This window comes from Arvicanthis niloticus, chromosome 10 (assembly GCF_011762505.2).
Source record: "Arvicanthis niloticus isolate mArvNil1 chromosome 10, mArvNil1.pat.X, whole genome shotgun sequence".
In the NCBI taxonomy this organism is placed as follows: Eukaryota; Metazoa; Chordata; class Mammalia; order Rodentia; family Muridae; genus Arvicanthis; species Arvicanthis niloticus.
In genome coordinates, this window is record NC_047667.1 from 6,049,157 (window position 1) to 6,070,579 (window position 21,423).

Below are 21,423 nucleotides of genomic sequence, written 5' to 3' on the forward strand. Positions count from 1 at the left end.
TGGAACTAGAAAATATTTTCCAGAGTGAGGTAACCCAATCACAAAAGAACACACATGGTATTCACTCAGTGATAATTGGATATTAGCCTAGAAGCTTGAAATACCCAAGATTCAAGAGTTTGTGGCCCCATGAGGAGAACAACAATACAAACCAACCAGAGCTCCCACCAGCCTAAACTACCAGCCTGGGAGCACATATGGAGGGACCCATGGTTCCAGCTGTATATCTAGAGGAGGATGGCCTTGTTGGGCATAGATGGGAGAGGAGATCCTTGGCCCCATGAAGGCTGGAGACCCAGGGTGGGAAAATTTGAGGGTGGGGAAGTGAGAATGGGTGGGTGGGTGAGTGGGAGCACATCCTCATAGAAGCAGGAGGAGGCGGGATGGAATAGGGGCTTCATGGGTGGGGGACGGAAATTAGGTAAGGAGATAACATCTAAAATCTAAATAAAATATCCAATAAAAAAAGAAAAAAAATGAATGGATAGATTTGTATTCTTCTACATGCTGACCTCCAGTTGAACCAGCAACATTTGTTGAAAATAATGTCTTTATACCACTGGATGATTTTAGCTCCTTTGTCAAAGGTCAAGTGACCATAGGTGTGTAGGTTCATTTCTTGGTCTTCAAATTTTATTCCATTAATCTTCTTGCCTGTCTCTGTATCAATATCATAAAGTTTTTGTCACCATTGTTCTGAAATATAGCTTGAGGTCAGGGATGATGATTCCCCCAGAAGTTCTTTTATTGTTGATAAAATTTTTTTGCTATCCTGTGGGTTTTCTTTTTTTTTTTTTTTTTTTTTTTTTTTTTTTTTTTTTTTTTTTGTTATTCCAAATGAACTTGAGAATTGCTCTTTTTAAATCTATGAAGAATTGTGTTGGAATTTTGATAGGTACTGCATTGAATCTACAGATTGCTCTTGGCAAGATGGCCATTTTTTTTGCTATATTAATCTTGACAAACCATGAGCATGGGAGATCTTTCCATCTTCCGAGGCCTTTGATTTTTTTCTTCAGAGACTTGAAGTTCTTGCCATTCAGATGTTTCACTTGCTTAGTTAGATTCACACCAAGGTATTTTATATTATTTGTAACTATTGTGAAGAGTGTCATTTCCCTAATTTCTTTCTCACCCTGTTTATCCTTTGAGTAAAGAAAGGCTACTGCTTTGTTTGAGTTAATTTTATACCCAGCCCCTTTGTAGAAGTTGTTTATCAGGTTTAGTAGTTCTCTGGTGGAATTTTTAGGGTCACTTAAGTATACTATCATATTATCTGCAAATATTGATATTTTGACTTCTTCATTTCTAATTTGTATCTCTTTGACCTCCTTTTGTTGTCTAATTGCTCTAGCTAGAACTTCAAATGCTATATTGAATTGATAGGGGGAGAGTGGGCAGCCTTATCTAATTCCGGATTTTAGTTTGATGTTGGCTACTGGTTTGCTGTATATTGCTTTTACTATGTTTATGTATGGGCCTTGAATTCCTGATCGTTTCAAAACTTTTAACATGAAGGGATGTTGAATTTTTTCAAATGCTTTTTCAGCATCTAATAAAATCATCATGTGTTTTATCTTTGAGTTTGTTTATATAGTAGATTATGTTGATGGATTTGCATATATTGAACCATTATTGTATTCCTGGGAAGAAACCAATTTAATCATGTTGAATGATCTTTTTAATGTGTTCTTGAATTCAGTTTGTGAGAATTTTATTGAGTATTTTTGCATTGATGTTTATAAGGGAAATTGGCGTGAAGTTCTTTTTTTGGTTGGGTCTTTGTGTGATTTTGGTATCAGCATAACTATGGCTTCATAGAATAAATTCAGTAGTGTTCCTTCTATTTCTATTTTGTGAAAGTTTGAAGAGTACTAGTATTTGGTCTTCTTCGAAGGTCTGATAGAATTCTGCACTAAACACATCTGGATCTGGGCTTTTTGTTTGTTTGTTTGGGAGACTTTTAATGACTGCTTCTATTTCTTTAGGGTTTATGGGACTGTTTAAATGGTTTTTCTGATCCTGCTTTAACTTTGTTATCTGGAATTTGTCTAGAATATTGTCCATTTCAACCAGACTTGCCAATTTTGTTCCGTATAGGATTTGTACTAAGATCTGTTAATTTCTTGAATTTTCTTGATTTCTATTGATATGTCTCTCTTTTTATTTCTGATTTTATTAATTTGGATATTGTCTCTGTGCCCTCTGGTGTGTCTGGATAAGGTTTTATCTATCTTGTTGATTTTTTTCAAAGAGCCAGTTCTTGGTTTTCTTGCTTCTTTGTATAGTTCTTTTTGTTCTTACTTGGTTGATCTCAGCCCTGAGTTTGATTATTTTCTGCATTTTACTCCTCTTGGGTGTATTTGCTTCTTTTTGTTCTAGACCATTCAGGTGTGCTGTCAAGCTGATAGTGTATGCTCTCTCTAGTTTCTGTTTATAGGCACTTAGAGCTATGAGTTTTCCTCTTAGCACTGCTTTCATTGTGTCCCATAAGTTTGGGTGTGTTGTGCCTTCATTTTCATTAAATTCTAAAAAGTCTTTAATTTCTATCTTTATTTCTTCCTTGACCAAGTCATCATTGAGTAGAGCATTGTTCAGCTTCCATTTGGATGTGTTGTTTTCATTGTTTCTGAAGACCAGCCTTAGTCTGTGCTGATCTGATAGGATTCATGGGATTATTTCAATCTTCTTGTCTCTGCTGAGGCCTGTTTTGTGACCAATTATATGGTCTATTTTGGAGAAGGTACCATGAGGTTCTGAGAAGAAGGTATAATCTTCTGTTTAAGATAAAATGTTCTATAGACATCTTTTAAATCCATTTGATTCATAACTTCTGTTAATTTCACTGTGTCTCTGTTTACTTCCTGTTTCCATGATCTGTCTATTGCTGAGATTGGGATGTTGAAGTCTGCCACTATTATTGTGTGAATTGCAATATGTGCTTTGAACTTTAATAAAGTTTCTTTTATGAATATGGGTGCCCTTGCATTTAGAACATAGATGTTCAGAATTGAGAGTTCATCTTGGTAGATTTTTCTTTGAGGAATATGAAGTGTCCTTCCTTATTTTTTTTGATAACTTTTTGTTGAAAGTCGATTTTATTAGATATTAGAATGGGTACTCCAGGTTCTTTCTTGGGACCATTTGCTTGGAAAATTTTTCCAGCATCTTACTTTGAGGCAGTGTCTGTTTTTTTTCACTGAGGTGCATTTCATTTATGCAGCAAAATGCTGGATACTGTTTAAGTATTCGGTCTGTTAGTTTATGCCTTTGTATTGGGGAACTGAGTCCCTTGATGGTAAGAGATATTAAGGAAAAGTGATTGTTTTCTACTGTTATTTTTGTTATTAGAGGTAGAATTATCCTTGTGTGGCTATCTTCTTTTGGGTTTGTTGGAACAAGACTACTTTCTTCCTTTTTCTAGGGTATAGTTTTTCTCCTTGTGTTGTAGTTTTCCATCTATTACCCTTTATAGGGCTGTATTTGTGGAAAGATATTGTGTAAATTTGTTTTTTTTCCCCATGAAATATCATGGTTTCTCCATCTATGGTAATTGAAGATTTTTCTGCGTATAGTAGCCTGTGCTTGCATTTGTGTTCTCTTATGGTTTATGTGCCATCTGCCCAGGATTTTCTGGCTTCTATAGTCTCAGGTAAGAAGTCTGGTATACTTCTGATAGGTCTGCCTTTGTATGTTACTTGTCCTTTTTCTTTTACTGCTTTTAATATTTTTTCTTTGTTCTGTGCATTTGATGTTTGATTATTATGTGATGGGAGGAATTTCTTTATGAGTCCAGTTTATTTGGAGTTCTGTAGGCTTCTTGTATTTTCATGGCATCTCTTTCTTTAGGTTAGGGAAGTTTTTCTTCTATAATTTTGCTGAAGATAATTTCTGGCTCTTTAAGTTTGGAATCTTCTCACTCTTCTATACCTATTATCCTTAGGTTTGGTCTTCACATTGTGTCCTGGATTTCCTGGATGTTTTGTGTTAAGAGTTATTTGATATTTTTATTTTCTTTGACTGTATTGTCAATGTTTTTTTATGGTATCTTCTGCACCTGATATTCTCTCTTCTATCTCTTGTATTCTGTTGGTTATGCTTGCATCTATGACTCCTGATCTCTTTTCTATGTTTTCTATCTTCAGAGTTGTCTACCTTTGTGATTTCTTTATTGTTTCTATTTCCGTTTATAAATACTGGATGGTGTTGTTTAATACCTTCTCCTCTCTGGTTTTGTTTTCCTGTAATTCTTTAAGGGATTTTCTTGTGTGTGTGTGTGTGTGTGTGTGTGTGTGTGTGTGTGTGTGTGTGTGTGTTTCCTCTTTAAGTGTTTCTACATATTTAGCTTTATTCTGTATTTTTTAAAGGAAGTTATTTATGTCTTTCTTAGTGTCCTCTGTCATCATCATGAGAAGTAATTTTTGATTTGGGTCTTGCTTTTCTAGTGTGGTGGTATATCCAGGACTTGCTATGGTGGGAGAACTGGGTTCTGGTGATGCCACGTAATGTTGATTTCTGTTGCTTATGTTCTTCTGCTTGCCTCTCACCATCTGGTTATCTCTAGTGCTACCTGCCTTTGCTGTCTCTGACTGAAGCCTGTCTCTGACTGGAGCTTCTTCTTCCTGTGATCCTAGTTGTTTCAGAACTCCTCAGAGTCTAACTGTCTCTGTGATACTGTGATTCTGTTATCTTGTGATCTGAGGTCCTGGGTGTGTCAGAGCTCTTGGGAATCAAGCTGCCTCTCAGATCCTGAAATCCTGGTGTGACCAAGTTCCTGAGATACTGTAAACCTATGATCCTGGGTGTGTTAGAACGCCTAGCAGTCTAGCTTCTTCTGGGTGTTGTGGGACTAGGTGTGGAACTGGTGCCCCAGGTCTGCTCAGGGTACCAGCTCAGACTGGAAGAAATCAATCATCATCTGAGTTCTATTCTCATACCTTACTTAGTAGAAGGAAGTAACTCTTCCCATGAACAAGTTGTCCTCTGCAATAAATGTGTGATTTATGGCATGCACATACATGCACATACATGCACACACAGATACACACACACACACAAACACACACACACACACACACACACACACACACACACACACACAAGCCTAATGTGGCATGAGCTGAGTATAGATAAACTATCTGTTGAATAAACAAACCCATCAATGAAGAAGCCTATTATTGTTCCAAACATGAAAAGGGGCCTTAAATTGAATTGGTGTTTTCCCTGAATTTTACATCAAGAAGCACAGGGGCAGTCATTACCTCAATTTGCTGGTAGCATGCCAGTCAGTCTATTAGTTTTCAGATAAATCAAATTAGAATGTTTTATAGTTGTTTGTGGAGAAAAATAAAGGACTGACATTGAAATCATTCCACACAAATTAGATTGAATTTGGATCATTTTTTCTTCAGATTACAAGTATTTGATTGGCTTTGATTGATATCTAGTGATTGAAACTCAGCCTAGCACTGCTGGGTGTTTATTTTTTTACCCAGCAACATTTTTTTAGTGTTGGATAATAGTAAGAAACACAATAAGCACATTGAGTATTCTTTGTAAATAAGAGTCCAACACAATGATAGAATTCTGCAAACAGTCCTGCTAACCTAATCTAAAATCACTCAAATTAAGAGATACTTCAAGCTTTGTCTATTACATTTTCTTCAGGGGGAGGGGTTCCAGAAATTACTTTCAAAGGCTGAGAGATGGCTCAGTAGTTAAGAGTTTATACTATTCTTGCTGAGGACATAGGTTTATTTCCCAGCACCCACAGCAGGTGGTTCACAACAGAATGTAATTCTAGCTCCAGGTCATCCACTGCCAAGTACGCATGGGCTCCATCATTTGTGTGCAAAGACACACATTCACAATTAAAAAAAGAAAGAAAGAAAAGAAATATTAACAAAATACGTCACCTGCTCTTGACATATTACCTCCAATCAGAGACAAAATTGAGTGTAGGGATGTCACTGCACTTCATTGTGACTAGATGTCGAGAGTTCCAGGGACAGAGAACTATAAATCTGCCCTATATATGTTTGGCCAGTCCATGAAGATTCTACCTTAGTAACTAGTCAACTTAAATTTAACCCCAGTTCATTCTGATTTTGACCTTGAGCCTTTTAAAAACAGAGATAAGATTCATCATTCCTTCTGTATTGTTGCTAGGTGACTCAAGTCCAGCCCAGGAGTATATTGTTAAAGAAACAATAAGTGGTTTAGTAGTGAAGTTTTTTTAGACATAAATCTCAGTTCCAGTGTACCAGACAAAATTTGGAGGCACTTATGTCCCATGCAGAGGATTAGACCAGTGATACATGATTAGAAATACAATTGAAAACACTTTATTAATAAAGAGGAATGGGCTGGTGAACTGAAGCATAGGGTCACAAGGCCACAAGATTAATGATACATTATAAAATATTTATATAATTTCACCTATAGCATACATCCTAGGTTTGTTCTGAGCGTAATCTGTTTGTATAGAATGTCTTATTTTATATCTAATTTTCTTCTTTTATATCCCATTTTTAATGATTCCATCTCTAGTTTTTACACTCTTTCCATGAAGTAAAGCTCCCAAGACAGAGGTTGGTTCATGAGGGGTCTGAACATACAGTCTAATTGAGAATGACTCAAGATTATTGATGTCCATTTCTTTAGCTTGTATTCATAGTTTATGTTCATGACATCATTTAAAGAAAGAAATATGATAGATTGCCTTTTTATTTTAAAATATTTATCTATATATGATATATATGTATTATCATGCATAATTATGTATATGTGGGAGTGATTATGCATGTATGTTTGCAGATTTATACCTTGTGCAAAGACCAGACAAAGCTTATCTGGTATCTGCTTCTTCTAATCTTCTCCTATTCTTTTGAATAAGTTTTTGTATGAATCTGAAGCCTATACATTCTCAGCTCAGCTGAGAGTTAGAAAACCCAAGTCCTGCTTCTGTCCATCTCAGATGTGAGGTTACATGCTTGTGCTAGACATCTGCCTTGTTACAAGGATGCTGAGATATAAACACTGTTTCTCATGATTGTTTAGTAAACACTCTTAACCACTGGACATTTCTCAACCTCAACATCATAATTTTCCAGAGTCTGTCATGGGGTTTTTATATGACTTGAATAAGTAGTAAATTCATTTTGAAGAAGAGAGATGTTCAAGAAAAAAATGCCCTTACAAATCCAAAACAGGGGGCCAAAATCTGGCTAGTAAAAATCAACTGTCCATACTTGGGAATTATAGATGAGCTCTGCTAAAGATATCTCGTTCCAGCCATGTCTCATGGTTTACGAAGCCAACACAAGATTGACAAATAAGGAAGACCTTAAAAGAGGGTAGAATTCCAGAATAAAGATAAACCAAATAGCCATACTTATGGAAACTTCAGTCAGCTATCTTTTGTTGGTAGATTAAAAGTAGTATTATAGGTCAATAAACTCAAGTAAACTCAAAGTGCTAGCAAGCTGAGAAATGTCTATTCTGTGCAGCCTCCAGGAAACAAACCAGGGGACAGAGGTTGATGGAATTTTTTTTTAATATTGGATATTTTATTTATTTACATTTCAGATGTTATCCCTTTTCCCCATTCCTCCCCCCACAGAAACCCTTTATTTCATCCTCTTTTCTGTTATTTCTATGAGGGTGTGCCCCCACCCATCAACCCACTCTCTTTTCCCTGCCCTTGAATTCTCCCACACTGGGGCATTCAGCCTTCACAGGACCAAGGACCTTCTCTTCTGCCAGTGCCTGACAAGGCCATCCTCCACTACATGTACAGCTAGAGCCATGGGTCCCTTCAAGAGTGTTCCCAGGCTGGCAGTTTAGACCCTGTGAGCTCTGGTTGGTTGGTATTGTTGCTCTTCCAATGGGGCCTCAAGCCCCTTCAGCATGGTATGCACTCACTGATAAGTGGATATCAGCCCAAAAGTTCACAATCCCTAAGATACAACTCACAGACCATATGAAGCTCAAGAAGAAGGAACACTAAAGTGTGGTTGCTTCAGTCCTTCTTAGAAGGAGTAACAAAATACTCATGGTAGCAAGTATGGAGACAAAGTTTGGAGCAAAGATTGGAGGAGAGGACTTCTGGAGATTGTCCTACCTGGGGATTCACCCATGTTCAGTCACTAAACGTAGGCATTGTTGCAGATGCCAGAAAGTGCTTGCTGACCAGAACTGATATACCTGTCTCCTGAGAGGCTCTGCCAGAGGCAGATGCTCACAGCTAACCATTGAACTTATCATGGGGACCCCAGTGGAGGAGGTAGAGAGTTGGAGATGGTTTTAATTCATGTCTAGATTCTACCATTGTACACCTTATGGAAGAACAGTCTCCATTCTCAAATGGGCAATTCTGTCAGAATGTAGAAAAAGATTAGTGGAAGTTTTCTGAGCCTGGAAATGTTCTTTCTTTTAGCATAGATTTTTTTTTGAGGGAGTCACTGAGTAGAGAATTGCTCTGTATGTTTCTTTTGAATTTTCCTACAGGCTTGACTTGCTAACACACTATTTTTAATTAGCATAAAATATTGTAAATATTTCATGTATAAAATATTTTAGTCCCTAAAACATGTAGCTCATCTTATAAAATTAATTTTGTTATTTTTGATGTTGTTAACTACTTAGATAATGCATTCTGATTAGTCTCTTCCCCATTCTTTTATTTCCCTTCCAACTTGTTGAGCCTAATTTCTCCTCTACCTTCCTCTTGTTGAGATTCATGATTTTCAGTTATGTTTTTGAAACTCATTTAGTTATTAGTCTAGACTATCTCTGTGACCATTGGCTTGGAAATAACGCTTGGAGCAAGGTAGGATCATCAGTGGGTATATAATTTCAGAAAGTGCCTCCTCCCTCCCTGAATCTACATGGTAACATGTAGTTCCACTGTAAGAGGTAGGTTCTGATGTGCTTATAAAACGATAAAGAGGGGATATGTTTTGGTGGATATGTTGAGGTGTGGGGAAGATGGTGCTTCGGTGGGCCCATGCTGAGACATCACTTTCTCCTGAGGGACCAGCCACACAATGGTATAGTATAGAATAGAGTTTATTCAGGGGATGAGGCGTGGAGTTGAGAGGGTATTAGAGGCAAAAAAAAAAGGCAGAGAAAGAGAGAAAGAGAGAGAAAAGAGAGAGAGACAGAGAGAGAAGAGAGAGGGAAGGAGAAAGAGAGAGAGAGAGAGAGAGAGAGAGAGAGAGAGAGAGAGAATATGAATATGGAAGTAGAGAGGCCAGTCATGAACACATGAAGAGGGGAAAGGGAAAAGCGAGAGAGCTGGAGCAGGAATGTAAGAATAAGAAAAATAGAGCAGAGGTGGCAAGCAATCCTGTATGGTGCACAAAAAAACCCTTCCACAGCCCACCTGCCTAATTTCTGGCTCTTATATTCTTTCCCACTCTCCTGTTCTGTACTTTTTTTCTGAGGCATAGAAGAGACAGTAAAAATACTTTGTTTATGGAGGAGCAATTATCTTTATTCTCACAATCTAGTATACTCATGGATCTCTTCAATCACCATTATTCACTGTAAGGAGAAGTTTCCCTGATCAAGGTTAAAAAGTAGCATTTGTTTATGGATAAAAATGCACATAATTTGGAAGGCAGTTTGGTGATATTTCAATTTAGCTTAATAACAATATTCTGCTTTTCTCAAAGCCTGTGAACCCCATGATCATGGTTTTCTGATCAGGTTCACAGTGCCAGGAATGAATTCCATGCTGCTGCATATACCTCAAATCTAATCAGAGAGGGGTTACCACTGTAAAAGTAGTGCGATTGGTGCACAGGTGGGTACATATTACTTGGCTGATTGGTCTTGTATTTAATGGAGTTTACAGCTGTGTAACACTGCTGATGATTTTTTCCCAGCAGCATTCCTACCAACTTCTGGAACGCTGAAAGTTAGCTTGCAAGGAGGAAGTTTCCAACTCATTTCTAGCTAGATTTCTCTATTTCATGCAAACAAGGTGTAAATACACTAACCTTGCTTGTTAAAAATTATGATGGGCAAAGAGAGAAGGAAATATGGAATGTTTCTCCCTTGTCATTTAGCATGGGGTGTTACAGAGAACTGGGCAGCAAGAGGAAGGTGGTATTGGCAGAGATTTGCTTGTCAGACATGCATTCCAGAGTTCAAAAACTTTAGTTTTTCCTGGTGAATTACAGCTCTTACATTTTGTATTTACTCTTTTCTCTCTGAAGATTTCAATAGAATATTTCAATCTATTATTCTGTTCGAAATTTGTACTATTTAATTGTAAAGATATGAAGTTGTTCCATAGTAATCTATTCTTTACAAATGTCTTTCAGAATTCTCAGTTGTACCAGATCCTTAGCCCAGCTTAATAAGTTATGATATTTCTTGCATATACTGTAATTTGGCTAAAGTGACTGTTAAGCAATAAACCTGTGATGTATGATGAGTGAGGATGTTCAGGAAATGTCAGTAACAGGGGTGAAACCATACCTCTATACTATCACTAGGAGAATCACAAGTTCTTTTTAGAGACCTCCATTTAGATCAATCCCAGGTTTATGGCCTCATTTAGAAGATAATTTCAGGATGAGCCAATATGAGTCATAGTTGGAGACTTATTAAAACTAGAAAGAATGGCTCTCTGGAAAACATACTAATACCATATGCATGGGTTTTGCAAAAACAAGTCATTTGTTGGTATTTTTATATGTCCATATAGAAGATTTTGGTATCTCTCAAGTTACATTTGTCAGATGATATAATTTGTAGTAAAGTTTAAAAATAAAAAAAAAAAAACCTTGCTTTTGTAAACAAATTTGTAAAGTAGATTTATGAAGGGCATTGTTTAGATTTATGAAGCAGATGTAAGTAAAAAAAATGCCCTCAAGGTCTTAGGTCATTTTAGTAGTAAAATATTGGTTTCTTTATTGTTTTTCAGTTGAGAGATTGACATTTCCAGTTGAGAGATCTGTAGGAAAATCAGCTTGCCTCAGTGGGCAATTTGGGCTTTACCAATAGTATCAGGAGTTTCCTGACTCTGTCTTCAGAAAAGATAAATCAGACTTCTTTTCATAACCTGGGTTGTAAACATATAAGATCATGTCAATTTTATAGTGTCTCTAAACAGCAACAGCTTCAAACTGATGCTTGTGTGGGAAGAACAGGGCCCATGTACTTGATTTATTCTGAAGTGTCCTATCACATAGAGTTAAATGGTAACCAGTCATCCCTGTCAGAATTTCTTGAACAAGTGCTGCTGTCATGATATCTTACCCATCTATCATGAGGAAATCACTATAATTATGTTATTACTACAAGATCTCTGTTTTGATGAGCTCCTCTGCCATGGTTGAAAGCTTTTAGTTGGATGGATTTTATTGGATTTCAGTCAGGATTTGACATACTTCAGATGTGATGGCAGAATGACCTGAATATATTTGGAATGAGAAGGCTGCTCAGAACCCATACACACCCTCATTGGTTTTCTCTACTTTTCATTGTGTAGGCTCTGCTCCAGTACCCTGCTAAGCTGCTGCATATAATTCTCTCACTCCATCATCTTCAGTGAAGCTAGCCATCCTAATTCTCTATAAAGTTCAGCATCAACCAAGCATTTTCCCAAGAAAACATTTTAGTGTGGAGAGAAAGGAAAGAAGAAATAGCCAGGCAGTTGGTTTTCACTCCCTGCTGAGGGAACTTAATATAATGTTTCTTAACTTTTATATGCTACCCTCTATTAATCTGCATGCAGCATTGGACTGTGAGATAGCTTCATAATGTGTGCCTCCTGTGCAATCATGGGAATCTGCATTCTACACCGGGCACTCTCATAAAAAGCTGTGTATGATATCATGTATACTGTCAGTGCTGAGAAGTGACAATAGGAGGATGTCTGGGGCTAATTGGCCAGAAAGTGTAGCCAGTGGCACTGAGCTACTCTCTCGCAAAAATATCACTCTCAAGCTGATACTTCACAGGGACATGCAAACACACACACACACACACACAGAGAGACAGAGAGAGAGAGAGAGAGAGAGAGAGAGAGAGAGAGAGAGAGAGAGAGACAGACAGACAGAGACAGACAGAGACAGAGACAGAGACAGACAGAGAGTTATATGTATATATGCATGCACTCATGCCCGCATGCACACCCATGTTATTATCAGTCATGTTGATTGTTTATTGGTTTCATATCTGCAGTGAGGCAAGCACTGGGGCAGGAAGCCTAATGTTCCTTCTTTATGTGCAGTATACTCAAGAAAAATGTATTTTAATGTGTAAATACTTAATTAGATTTCTTATTGTAGCAATAGAAAGATTCATGTGTGACTCTTCCTCCAAAAATTGGTGTGATAAAGATGTGCATGTTCAGTCTCCAAGAATGTGGGAACCTGTGAGAACCCTAGAACCATCGGCTCCAACAACCTAGGTCACAAAATAGAACTCATGTAAGACCTGAGATAAACTGAAGAACCAGACAGGACTAATATTATATGTGCTTGTTTTTCCATCTAAATTAAGCCCTGTGCTACCATTCTAATACTGTAATGAAATACTAAAAACACAAAATGTTTGGTTTTCCTACATTTAAATATCAATCATCAGTAAATATTTATGATCAGCATCCAGTTTTACCAAATTGCAACATTGTTAATTTCTTCTCAAAGTTTAAATCTACATTGTTTAATAAAAAACATTTTCTAATAACCCATTGTTATAGGATCAGATAGGAAGGTAGAGGTTGTCTGCTAAGGCTTCCTTGTCCTCAGGCCCCAGCATAAATCATTTGACCAGGGACACAGAAATAGAATAAAAATAGTTTACTAAGAAAAGAAAAGGGATTGCTCAGAATGGAAGAGAGGACTAGTGTGCTGGTTAAGCTTTGTCAGCTCAACAAAAACCCATACTACCTGGGGAAAATGACTCTCAATTGAGGAACTACCTCCATCAGATTGGTCAGCCGACAAGTCTGTGATAATTTTCTTGATTAATGATTTGTATGGAAAGACTCAGTCCCCTCTATGTGGTGTCACCATGAACAGGTAGGTAGTCCTGGGTTGTTTACAAAGGCAGGTTGGACACGCCATAGCGAGCAAATCTGAGTAGCTTTCCTCAAGGGTTTCTTCTTTTATTTCTGACTCTTGGCTACTGTCTTCAGTTACTGCCCTGACTTGACTCAGTGATGGATTGTGATCTGGATGAATAAGTCAAATTTCTATGGGGAAAGTATGTCCTCAAAATACTCCTTGGCAGGGAGTCTGATAAACCTCTCTGTGGCATTAACATTGCCACCTGTTTTCTGGCAGTTCTAGTGCAATTATTTCATAAGGAGCCCAGGTATGGAAGGGTTATTTGTCTTTTGCTATCTCCTAGCTTCTTTATATATTAACAATCCTCTCTCTCTCTCTCTCTCTCTCTCTCTCTCTCTCTCTCTCTCTGTCTCTCTCTCTCTGTCTCTGTCTCTGTCTCTCTCTCTGTCTCTCTCTCTCTCTCTGTGTCTCCACACACTTACTTTTCTTTTATTTTGTTATATCCTTATTTATTTTTCATGAAGTAGCTGATTATATTTATAAGGTATTGTTAGAAATATGGAAATGTCTTCAGGTAAAATACACCATTTGAAAGCCACATTGGAAGACTAGGCTCATGAAGATATCAGAGATTGCAATGGGCTCAGGTGTGGGCAAAGAAGAAGGTTCACAGGGCAATTGGCAGAAAATATGGATAGTTTCTGTGGAATCCGGAGAGGTCACTTGTGGTAGAGAAATCAGGGTCTAAGTGTGCTTATGAGTCAAGTTGCCATAGAAACCAGTCAGAGTGAGAGATGACTGAGTTAAAAGCTTCATTTGCTGTTAGGGTGTCTTCACACTTTAGTAGGGATGTTGTAAAACACAAACAAGGTAGCTGATAGTCCTTTAGCAGTTAGGAACTGTATTTTCTTTCCTGCTTGAAGTTGATTCAATGTATAAATGGTTGCCAGAGCCAGGCTTCTCCTTCTCACCCAAGTGAATGTCTTGAAAGTTAGCTTATTATTTATTTTCCCCATTGCTATTTATACCAGTCAGTTTTCTTCATAGAAACAACTAAAGTGCTCCTCCCCCACACACACACTTGCTAGAATACGAGCATAGAATATGACAGACCTGAGAAGGTTGGTTCAGCTCATTTCTTCAAGAAGCCAACTAAACATACAACTAATAGTTAAAAGCAGAAAAAGGAGACATATTCAATGTTACTATGTTGGCAAGAGGAATAAAGAAGTCCAGTGTGCATCTCAAATTTATCTGTGGATTTTTTTTTTTTTTTTTTTTTTTTTTTTTTTTGCAGCAGCAGGGGATGGGAGATGTTTTGAGATAGAGTTTCTTTGTAGCCCTGGCTATCCTGGTACTCTTTCTGGGGACTAGGCTGGCCCCTAATTCACATAGATCTGCCAGCCTCTGTTTTCTAAGTGCTGGGATTAAAGTTGTGTGCCACCATATTACCTGTGGAATCTTAATTAGAGGTTTATACTTAAAAACAGGACAATCTTTATTTATAGCTAAGCATCCCTGCTTATCATCATCGTCTGAGCTTGTCTCTCTTGCAAGGTGACAAGAAAAGTTGTCGTAACGATCTCTTTCAGAGAGAAAAGCTCCCACTCAGGCTGAAAAGGGGCTTCAGCTGTCTCCAGTCTGAGATTCCTGGAAGAGTTTCAGTTTCTTAGATTTTATTGATTAAATAGTTCTGTAGCCAAAGGGAGGAATATAAATTGTCTCTTCCTTCCTACCTTCCCAACAGGAAAGAATCATACACACAACACAGACTGAGGCTGTGGTTTCTTATAATGAGTTGGTGCAATGGATTCTGGACTCTGGAAAGTATTGGGAATTGCTTTTTCTTAATAGATACCTCCAAAACCCAAGAGGTTATAAGCAAATAAAGAAAGTCAATGACATCACTAAATGTAACATTTAAAAGCTGGAGAACCTGGCAGATTGGACTGGTAGAGTACTTCCTAGCTGATGGCTAGAAAAAAAAAAAAGGTACCCTAATCAAGCAGGAAAATAGATAAAAGGGCATTGTAATTGCCACCTGGCTATGCTTTGTGTCTTCGAGGAACAGTAAATGGACTAGATGGTGCTCAACCTCACAGGAAGGAGAAACCTTGACTCTGCTATCCGGTTCCTATCTGAACAGCACCTGTGGAGCCAGAAATAATATTTACTCTGATCATCTTTGATCCATGTTGCCTGCTGAGTCTTTGACACTCTAAAGTGACGCTTTCAGCTACAGAATTCCTGCTTGTGTACCACTCTACTATATTATAAGATAAAGATTTCATGTTTTAAGTAACTTTAATTTTTGTGTTGGGCCTCAGTAATTGCTATTTTGGACTGCATGTATGGTCTAATCTCAAAAGCTGATACACTTAGTGTCAGTCTTAGGGGAAGAAAAAGAGCAGGGTTTGAGAGAAGGGTAATAAAATTTGTTCCCCACAAGGGCAAGAGACTTATTAACCCCAAAGATACTACATTGATGGATTCAGAAGAGACTTTGTTCTCAATAGACAAAGAAGGGTTCTTCTTATGGATGTCCAAGGGTAGAGGCTGATTCTACTGTTAAGGAGAAGCCCATATTACTGTATGTGCCAACACTCAGGCTGCTTCTGAAACTTACATAAGGAGAGTTGTCTTTTGCAACTATGAGCCACATCACAGGGCTACAGAGGGTATGCCCATCTGCAAGAATAGGCAAGCTACTCAGAGAAGAACATGTTGCTTCTCCTGCAGAGGACTCAATTGCAGTTCTCTTTACCTATATTAAGCATTTCAAGATCACTTGTAATTACAGATTTTGACTGTGGGTACTGAACACGATTGCGTTAAACACACACACACACACACACACACACACATACACACGCAGACATAGAGGCAAACACACACAAACATAGTAGAGGCAAACACACACACTTCCATGTTTGCATACACACATAATTAAAAAAAATCAGAAACTTTTTAAACTGTGTGGCTTCATATATTTGGTTCCTTCTGTGTGCAGCCAATTCTGCTTTTTTGCTATGTTGTGACCCAGTCAGTAGTCTATGAACAGATGCCAAACTTTTCAGAGAAACTAATTTTGTATTTTCAACTTTGAAACTTACAAGCTATATAAACCTATTTTTCTTGTAAAATACTCAACCTCAGAGAGGTTGTTTTTATCCTTTTTAAATCATGTCTGTTTTGAGATTATAATATAATGACATTATTTCTTCTCCTTTTTCCTGCCTTCAAATCCTGCCATACCTTTGTTCTTTTTGAAATTCATTTTAATTGTTCTTACACACAGACACACACAGACACACACAGACACACACAGACACACACACACACACACACACACACACACACACACACACACGTTGGGTGTTGGACCATGAGAGGAATCCTGGTAAGGTCGAGCTAAGGTTTGAAGGCTCTTAGACCCTAAAGGGATGGGAGGAGCTTCATCTGCTCCTGGCACCAGGCCCTTGTTAGTAGCCACAGCCTCACATAGAGAGAATTGTTGCCATCATTCATGTAAGGGCAATGCCCACAAGCCTCTCCTCATGTAGATGAAGCATCTTAGGCCAAGCCAATAGGAAGCACATACTGTCAGACCCAACTCATACCAAAACAGTATATAAGATCCTATCCAAAAGGAATAAAGGTGTGTGAGACAACTCTGTTGTCTGAGAGCATCTGTTACAAGAGCTGTAGCACTTCCTGGGGAAAAAATGCTCTCTAAAAGCTTTTCTCACCAGATACCTCCCTGACTTTGTTCGACAGCCAGCTCAGCTCAGTGCAGCCATTGTAGCTTCTTGGAGCAGCAACAGTATCAGAGTGGAGGCAGCAGCAGCAGTGAAAGCAGTAGAAGCACTTTCCCCTCCCTGCCACTGGCCTGGGCCAGAGGTCTTCAAGGATAGCCTCCTTTACACGGAAACAGACACACAAACACACACACACACACACACACACACAGACACACACACTACCTTTGGTGACTGCACAAGGGATGGATACCCAGGTGGAGTAGTCTCTAGATGGCCACTCCTTCGGTTTCTGTCCCAAGCTTTGTCTCCATATTTGCTCCCATGAGTATTTTATTACCCCTTCTAAGAAGGACCAAAGCACTCACACTTTGGTCTTCCTTGTCCATGAGTTTCATGTGGTCTGTGAGTTGTATCTTGGATATTGTGAGCTTTTGGGCTAATATCCAATTATCAGTGAGTGCATACCATGTGTGTTCTTCTGTGCTTCTGACATTTCTATGAGACATAGTCTCACAGCAAACTTTCAGTCCTCTGGTTCTTATAACCTTTCTCCCACTTCATCAAAAATGTTCCCTGAGCCTTATGTGTAGGAGTTGTGTTGAAGATGTTATCAGTTATCTGTCTCTTATAAACAGAAGTTTTATTGATGTACCTGGAGACCTACATTTATCTGGGAATATGAGGACAAATGTTTAGAACATACTTAAGGGTTGTGCTGTCTTGGTAAAGAGTGGTTATAGGTTCTTCTCCATGACCCATGGTGTCACTAGCCCTTGATAGTTGGATAGGAGTTTAGTGCCAGACATGATTTCCATCTTTTACATGTGGTTTTAAGTTTGATTAGAGACTGTTGGCTACCATCAATGTATTGCTGTTACTACTGTACCCTCAGGGTTATCATATCATGCTGATCGCTAATATGGTTCATAAGCATCATAGTTTAATAGGATTGTTGGTTCTTTCCCTTTTGTGGAAGATTATATGGCACTTTCTAATAAGAAAGCTAGTGGGCAGAGAGGGGCTTTGGCTTAATTCCAGCTCATGGGCCTCTGAGCCTTGTTTTAGAAGTTTCAGGTATCTTCACCAATAGGGGCTTAGCTTCTACTTCAGAAGTCTTCTTTTAACATCAAAGAGAAGAATAAGATGACTCAGTGATTAACATTATTAACTTGCCAGAATCTTGATCCATCTAGGAGATAAGCATCAAGGCATGCCTACACAGAATTAGTTTGTATAGGTCATCTAAGGTGGGAAGACCTACTATGAATGTGGGCAGTATTCTGATCTGAGTCTTGGGCTTAATATAAAGGAGAAAGTAAGCTGAGCACCAACATTCATCTGTGTCTCCTTCATGACTGTGAATTCCATGTGGCCAGCTGCCTCAAGTTTCCTGCAAATATGTGTACCTCATGTGATGCTACTTGTTTCCCGCCATGATGTATCATATCTATTTTAACTGTTAGCTGGAATATACTCTTTATCCTTTAAAGTATTTATTGTCAGCTGTTTGACCACAGCAACAAAAGAATAAATAATACAAACAAGCATATGTAGCAATGAATGTTCAGGCCCTATCATTCTGTAAAGCAAAGGAAGTTCCTCCTAGGTGTATCAATTGTATGTAGTGGTAGCTCCCTGGTTATCATCAAAATGCCTAGGACTCATTTGACATGAACTGCAGGTTTGAAATCTGTAAGTGAAGGCACATTTTTAGAACCTCAGTTCCATTGCATTTGTCTCTTTTGATCTCTCAAGCACTACTCCTTCTACAAAGCTTCAAATTTTGGGTCCAGTGTAATGCTAGACAAAATTTATTAATACATGCAACACTAATAACATCAGTTCAAGGAGAAAAGGAAAATTACTATGAGCACTTAGTCTCTGTGTAAAATATTTGAGACTTTACTTATTTCACAGTAAACACAGGCATAGTTGGCATAGTAATTCACACACTGGGATGTGTTCCTTCCTAAATGTTTCAGAAAAACAAAGAGGCAAATTGATACATGAGATAATGTGTGGTTGTTTGTACATTAAAACAGTGGCTATCAAAACAATGGAAGCAGCATAGGTGACAGTAACTGAATACAAGCTGTACTTTGGGTTCTCTACCACAGTCACAACCAACATGACAAACAGACTTGATTCTGACTTACTTTGAGAGGAGGTGTGTATATATGCCTTTTAGGTGGAGGCATAAAGGCAACCTTGTGAAAAATTCAGGAGGCAAGTATAAGCATTTGGCCTTTTCCCTAAAATGGCACATAGTGTTTCTTGATGAATATCCCCTTTAATCATCCATCCACTGTGGGAATATTTTCTAAAGAGAGAAAAACATCTACATAATCACAACCAGTGACTCATGGGGGAACATGTTCAGGCAGCCTTACTGCTGAGTGAATAGTGAATGATTATAAATGCACAAATATTGCTGGAAATTTAAATTGGTCTGGTTATTTGTTTGTATAAACATACAACTATCACAAACAAATATAGTCGAGACATGGATATATTTTGTGTATATGCTTTGTGGATATGTGGAAGTATATGTGTGCGTATGTCTGTGCATATGGAAGCCAGAAATCACCATAAACTCTCTGCCTCTATTCATTTTCACCTTAAATTTTCAGACAAGATTTCTCACTGAATCTGGAACTCATCAATTTAGTTAAATGACTCCCTGTTCAGCAAGCATCCAGAACACTTCTGTATCTACCTGCTTCTTCTGGGATTACAAGTGAATACTGCCATATTCACTTTTATATTTGGGTCCTCAGGAAGTGAATTCAGATCAGTATTCTTGCATAGCAAGTGCCTTATCCACTGAACCAAGCCTTATGCACTGAAACCTAACCAAGGTTTGTTGGGTTTTCACCCAGTCCAAGTGTCAGAAGGAGACACTTGATGCAGATCAGGAAACCAGAAGTCTAATCCACTCCTAGAAAGTGCTGCTGTGTGTTAGACTTCTGGCTTCCTGTTCTGCAACAAGTGTCTCCTTCTGACACTTGGACCATGGGTGGAAACTGAATTCAGGAAGCTGCCTTGGAGCATGCTCCCCTCAGGAGATCTGGGTTGTTTCAATCGGTGGTGTTGGCTTGAGGGAAAACTCAGAGAAATTGAGACTTATCATAGAAAAGCTGCTGTTCAATAGCTTTGGAAGGAGATATCTACAGGGGATGTGATCTGTGACACTGTTCCATGAAATTAGCAGAGGGACACTGTGGAGACTTGTAGGAGTGAGGTAGTGCAAATGAACACATGACATGTTTGGATGTAGAGTTTGTCAGTTATCTAAACATCAAAATGACTTTCACAAAAGTGAAAGTTCAAACAGTAGCCCACCGTTTCTTTTACACTCCTCTAGAGAACAGGCCAATATGTGGGTCTGAATTTATACATATTTTCATTAATTAAGCATAACTTTCTGATGTGGAATGTATTTTATAGATCTTGAATATACAGGGCTTCATTTCAAACCCATTTATGCAAATAGTAACTGGCTTTCCTAGTTCCTTACTTTAGTCAAACCACCTGGTTCTCTCTCTCTGTCTCTCTCTCTTGTTCTTTCTTCCTATTTTTCTTTCTTTCTGTCTCATACAGCCCAAGCTAGTGGCCTCAAAGTCATTAAGAACCCAAGAGTGACTCTAACCTTCTCCTGCCTCTCCTGAAGGTTGAGAACAGACGTGTAATGCCATGCCTAGTTTATACATTGCTGGAGATTTATTAGGGGCTTTGTGTATTCTAGGCAAGCTCCCAACCACCTGATAGACATTCCCAACTCATGTAAGGTTCAGATTTCTTCTGCACTTCTCTCTGTGTCTCTGTGTCTCTGTGTTTCTGTATCTCTGTCTCTGTCTCTGTCTGTCTCTCTCTCTCTCTCTCACACACACACACACACACACACACACACACACACACACACACACACACACACACACACAATTCTTCAGGAGCCAGGCTCAATCTCTCTTTAGCACATTCAGTACTGTAACAGTATTTTCCTATGCATATTGCTTTTAATGCTATTTCAGAGTTTGGAACAGAGTTGACTCACCATATGGCTTTCCTCAGGGAGTTAATGTAATTATTTTTACATCTTTGGTTCCCTAGAATATGTTGACTTTTTCTTGTCCCTCTTCCTAGAATCTCAGACAGCCTTTAAAGATAGCATTGGGATCTTAAAACCTGAACAGAAAAAGTTGATCTGAGCAATGCTGACATATAAAGATTGTGAAGCTGAATGTGGAATAATTCTGAAATTAAGGTCAGCGCTGGGTGGTTGTTTATACAAACTAACATATTGCAAAATAAAAAATGGTTTTTATATGTTTGTTTTTTATTGTTTTTCAGGGCAATGTCACTTTTTCCTGCTCAGAACCACAAATTGTCCCCATCACATTTGTCAACTCCAGGAGCAGTTATTTGCTGCTGCCTGGCACCCCCCAAATTGATGGTCTGTCAGTGAGTTTCCAGTTTCGAACATGGAATGAGGATGGTCTGCTTCTGTCCACAGAGCTGTCTGAAGGCTCAGGGACCCTGCTGCTCATCCTGGAGGGCGGGACTCTGAGGCTCCTGATTAAGAAACTGGCAGGACATGGAACTAAAATCCTCACAGGTACAAACTCTGCCGTCTT

The 21,423-nt window shown here is 38.4% G+C and overlaps 1 protein-coding gene across 1 annotated transcript in view; it reads left to right on the plus strand.

Annotated features, from left to right (window-relative positions):
- Window positions 1-21,423, plus strand: part of LOC117716146 (contactin-associated protein like 5-1) — an 838,779-nt gene that overhangs the window by 429,762 nt on the left and 387,594 nt on the right. Inside the window, exon 8 of the mRNA XM_034513074.2 lies at window positions 21,140-21,404. Within this exon, the coding sequence (XP_034368965.1) occupies window positions 21,140-21,404 (265 nt within the window). The remainder of the gene's footprint in view (window positions 1-21,139; window positions 21,405-21,423) is intronic.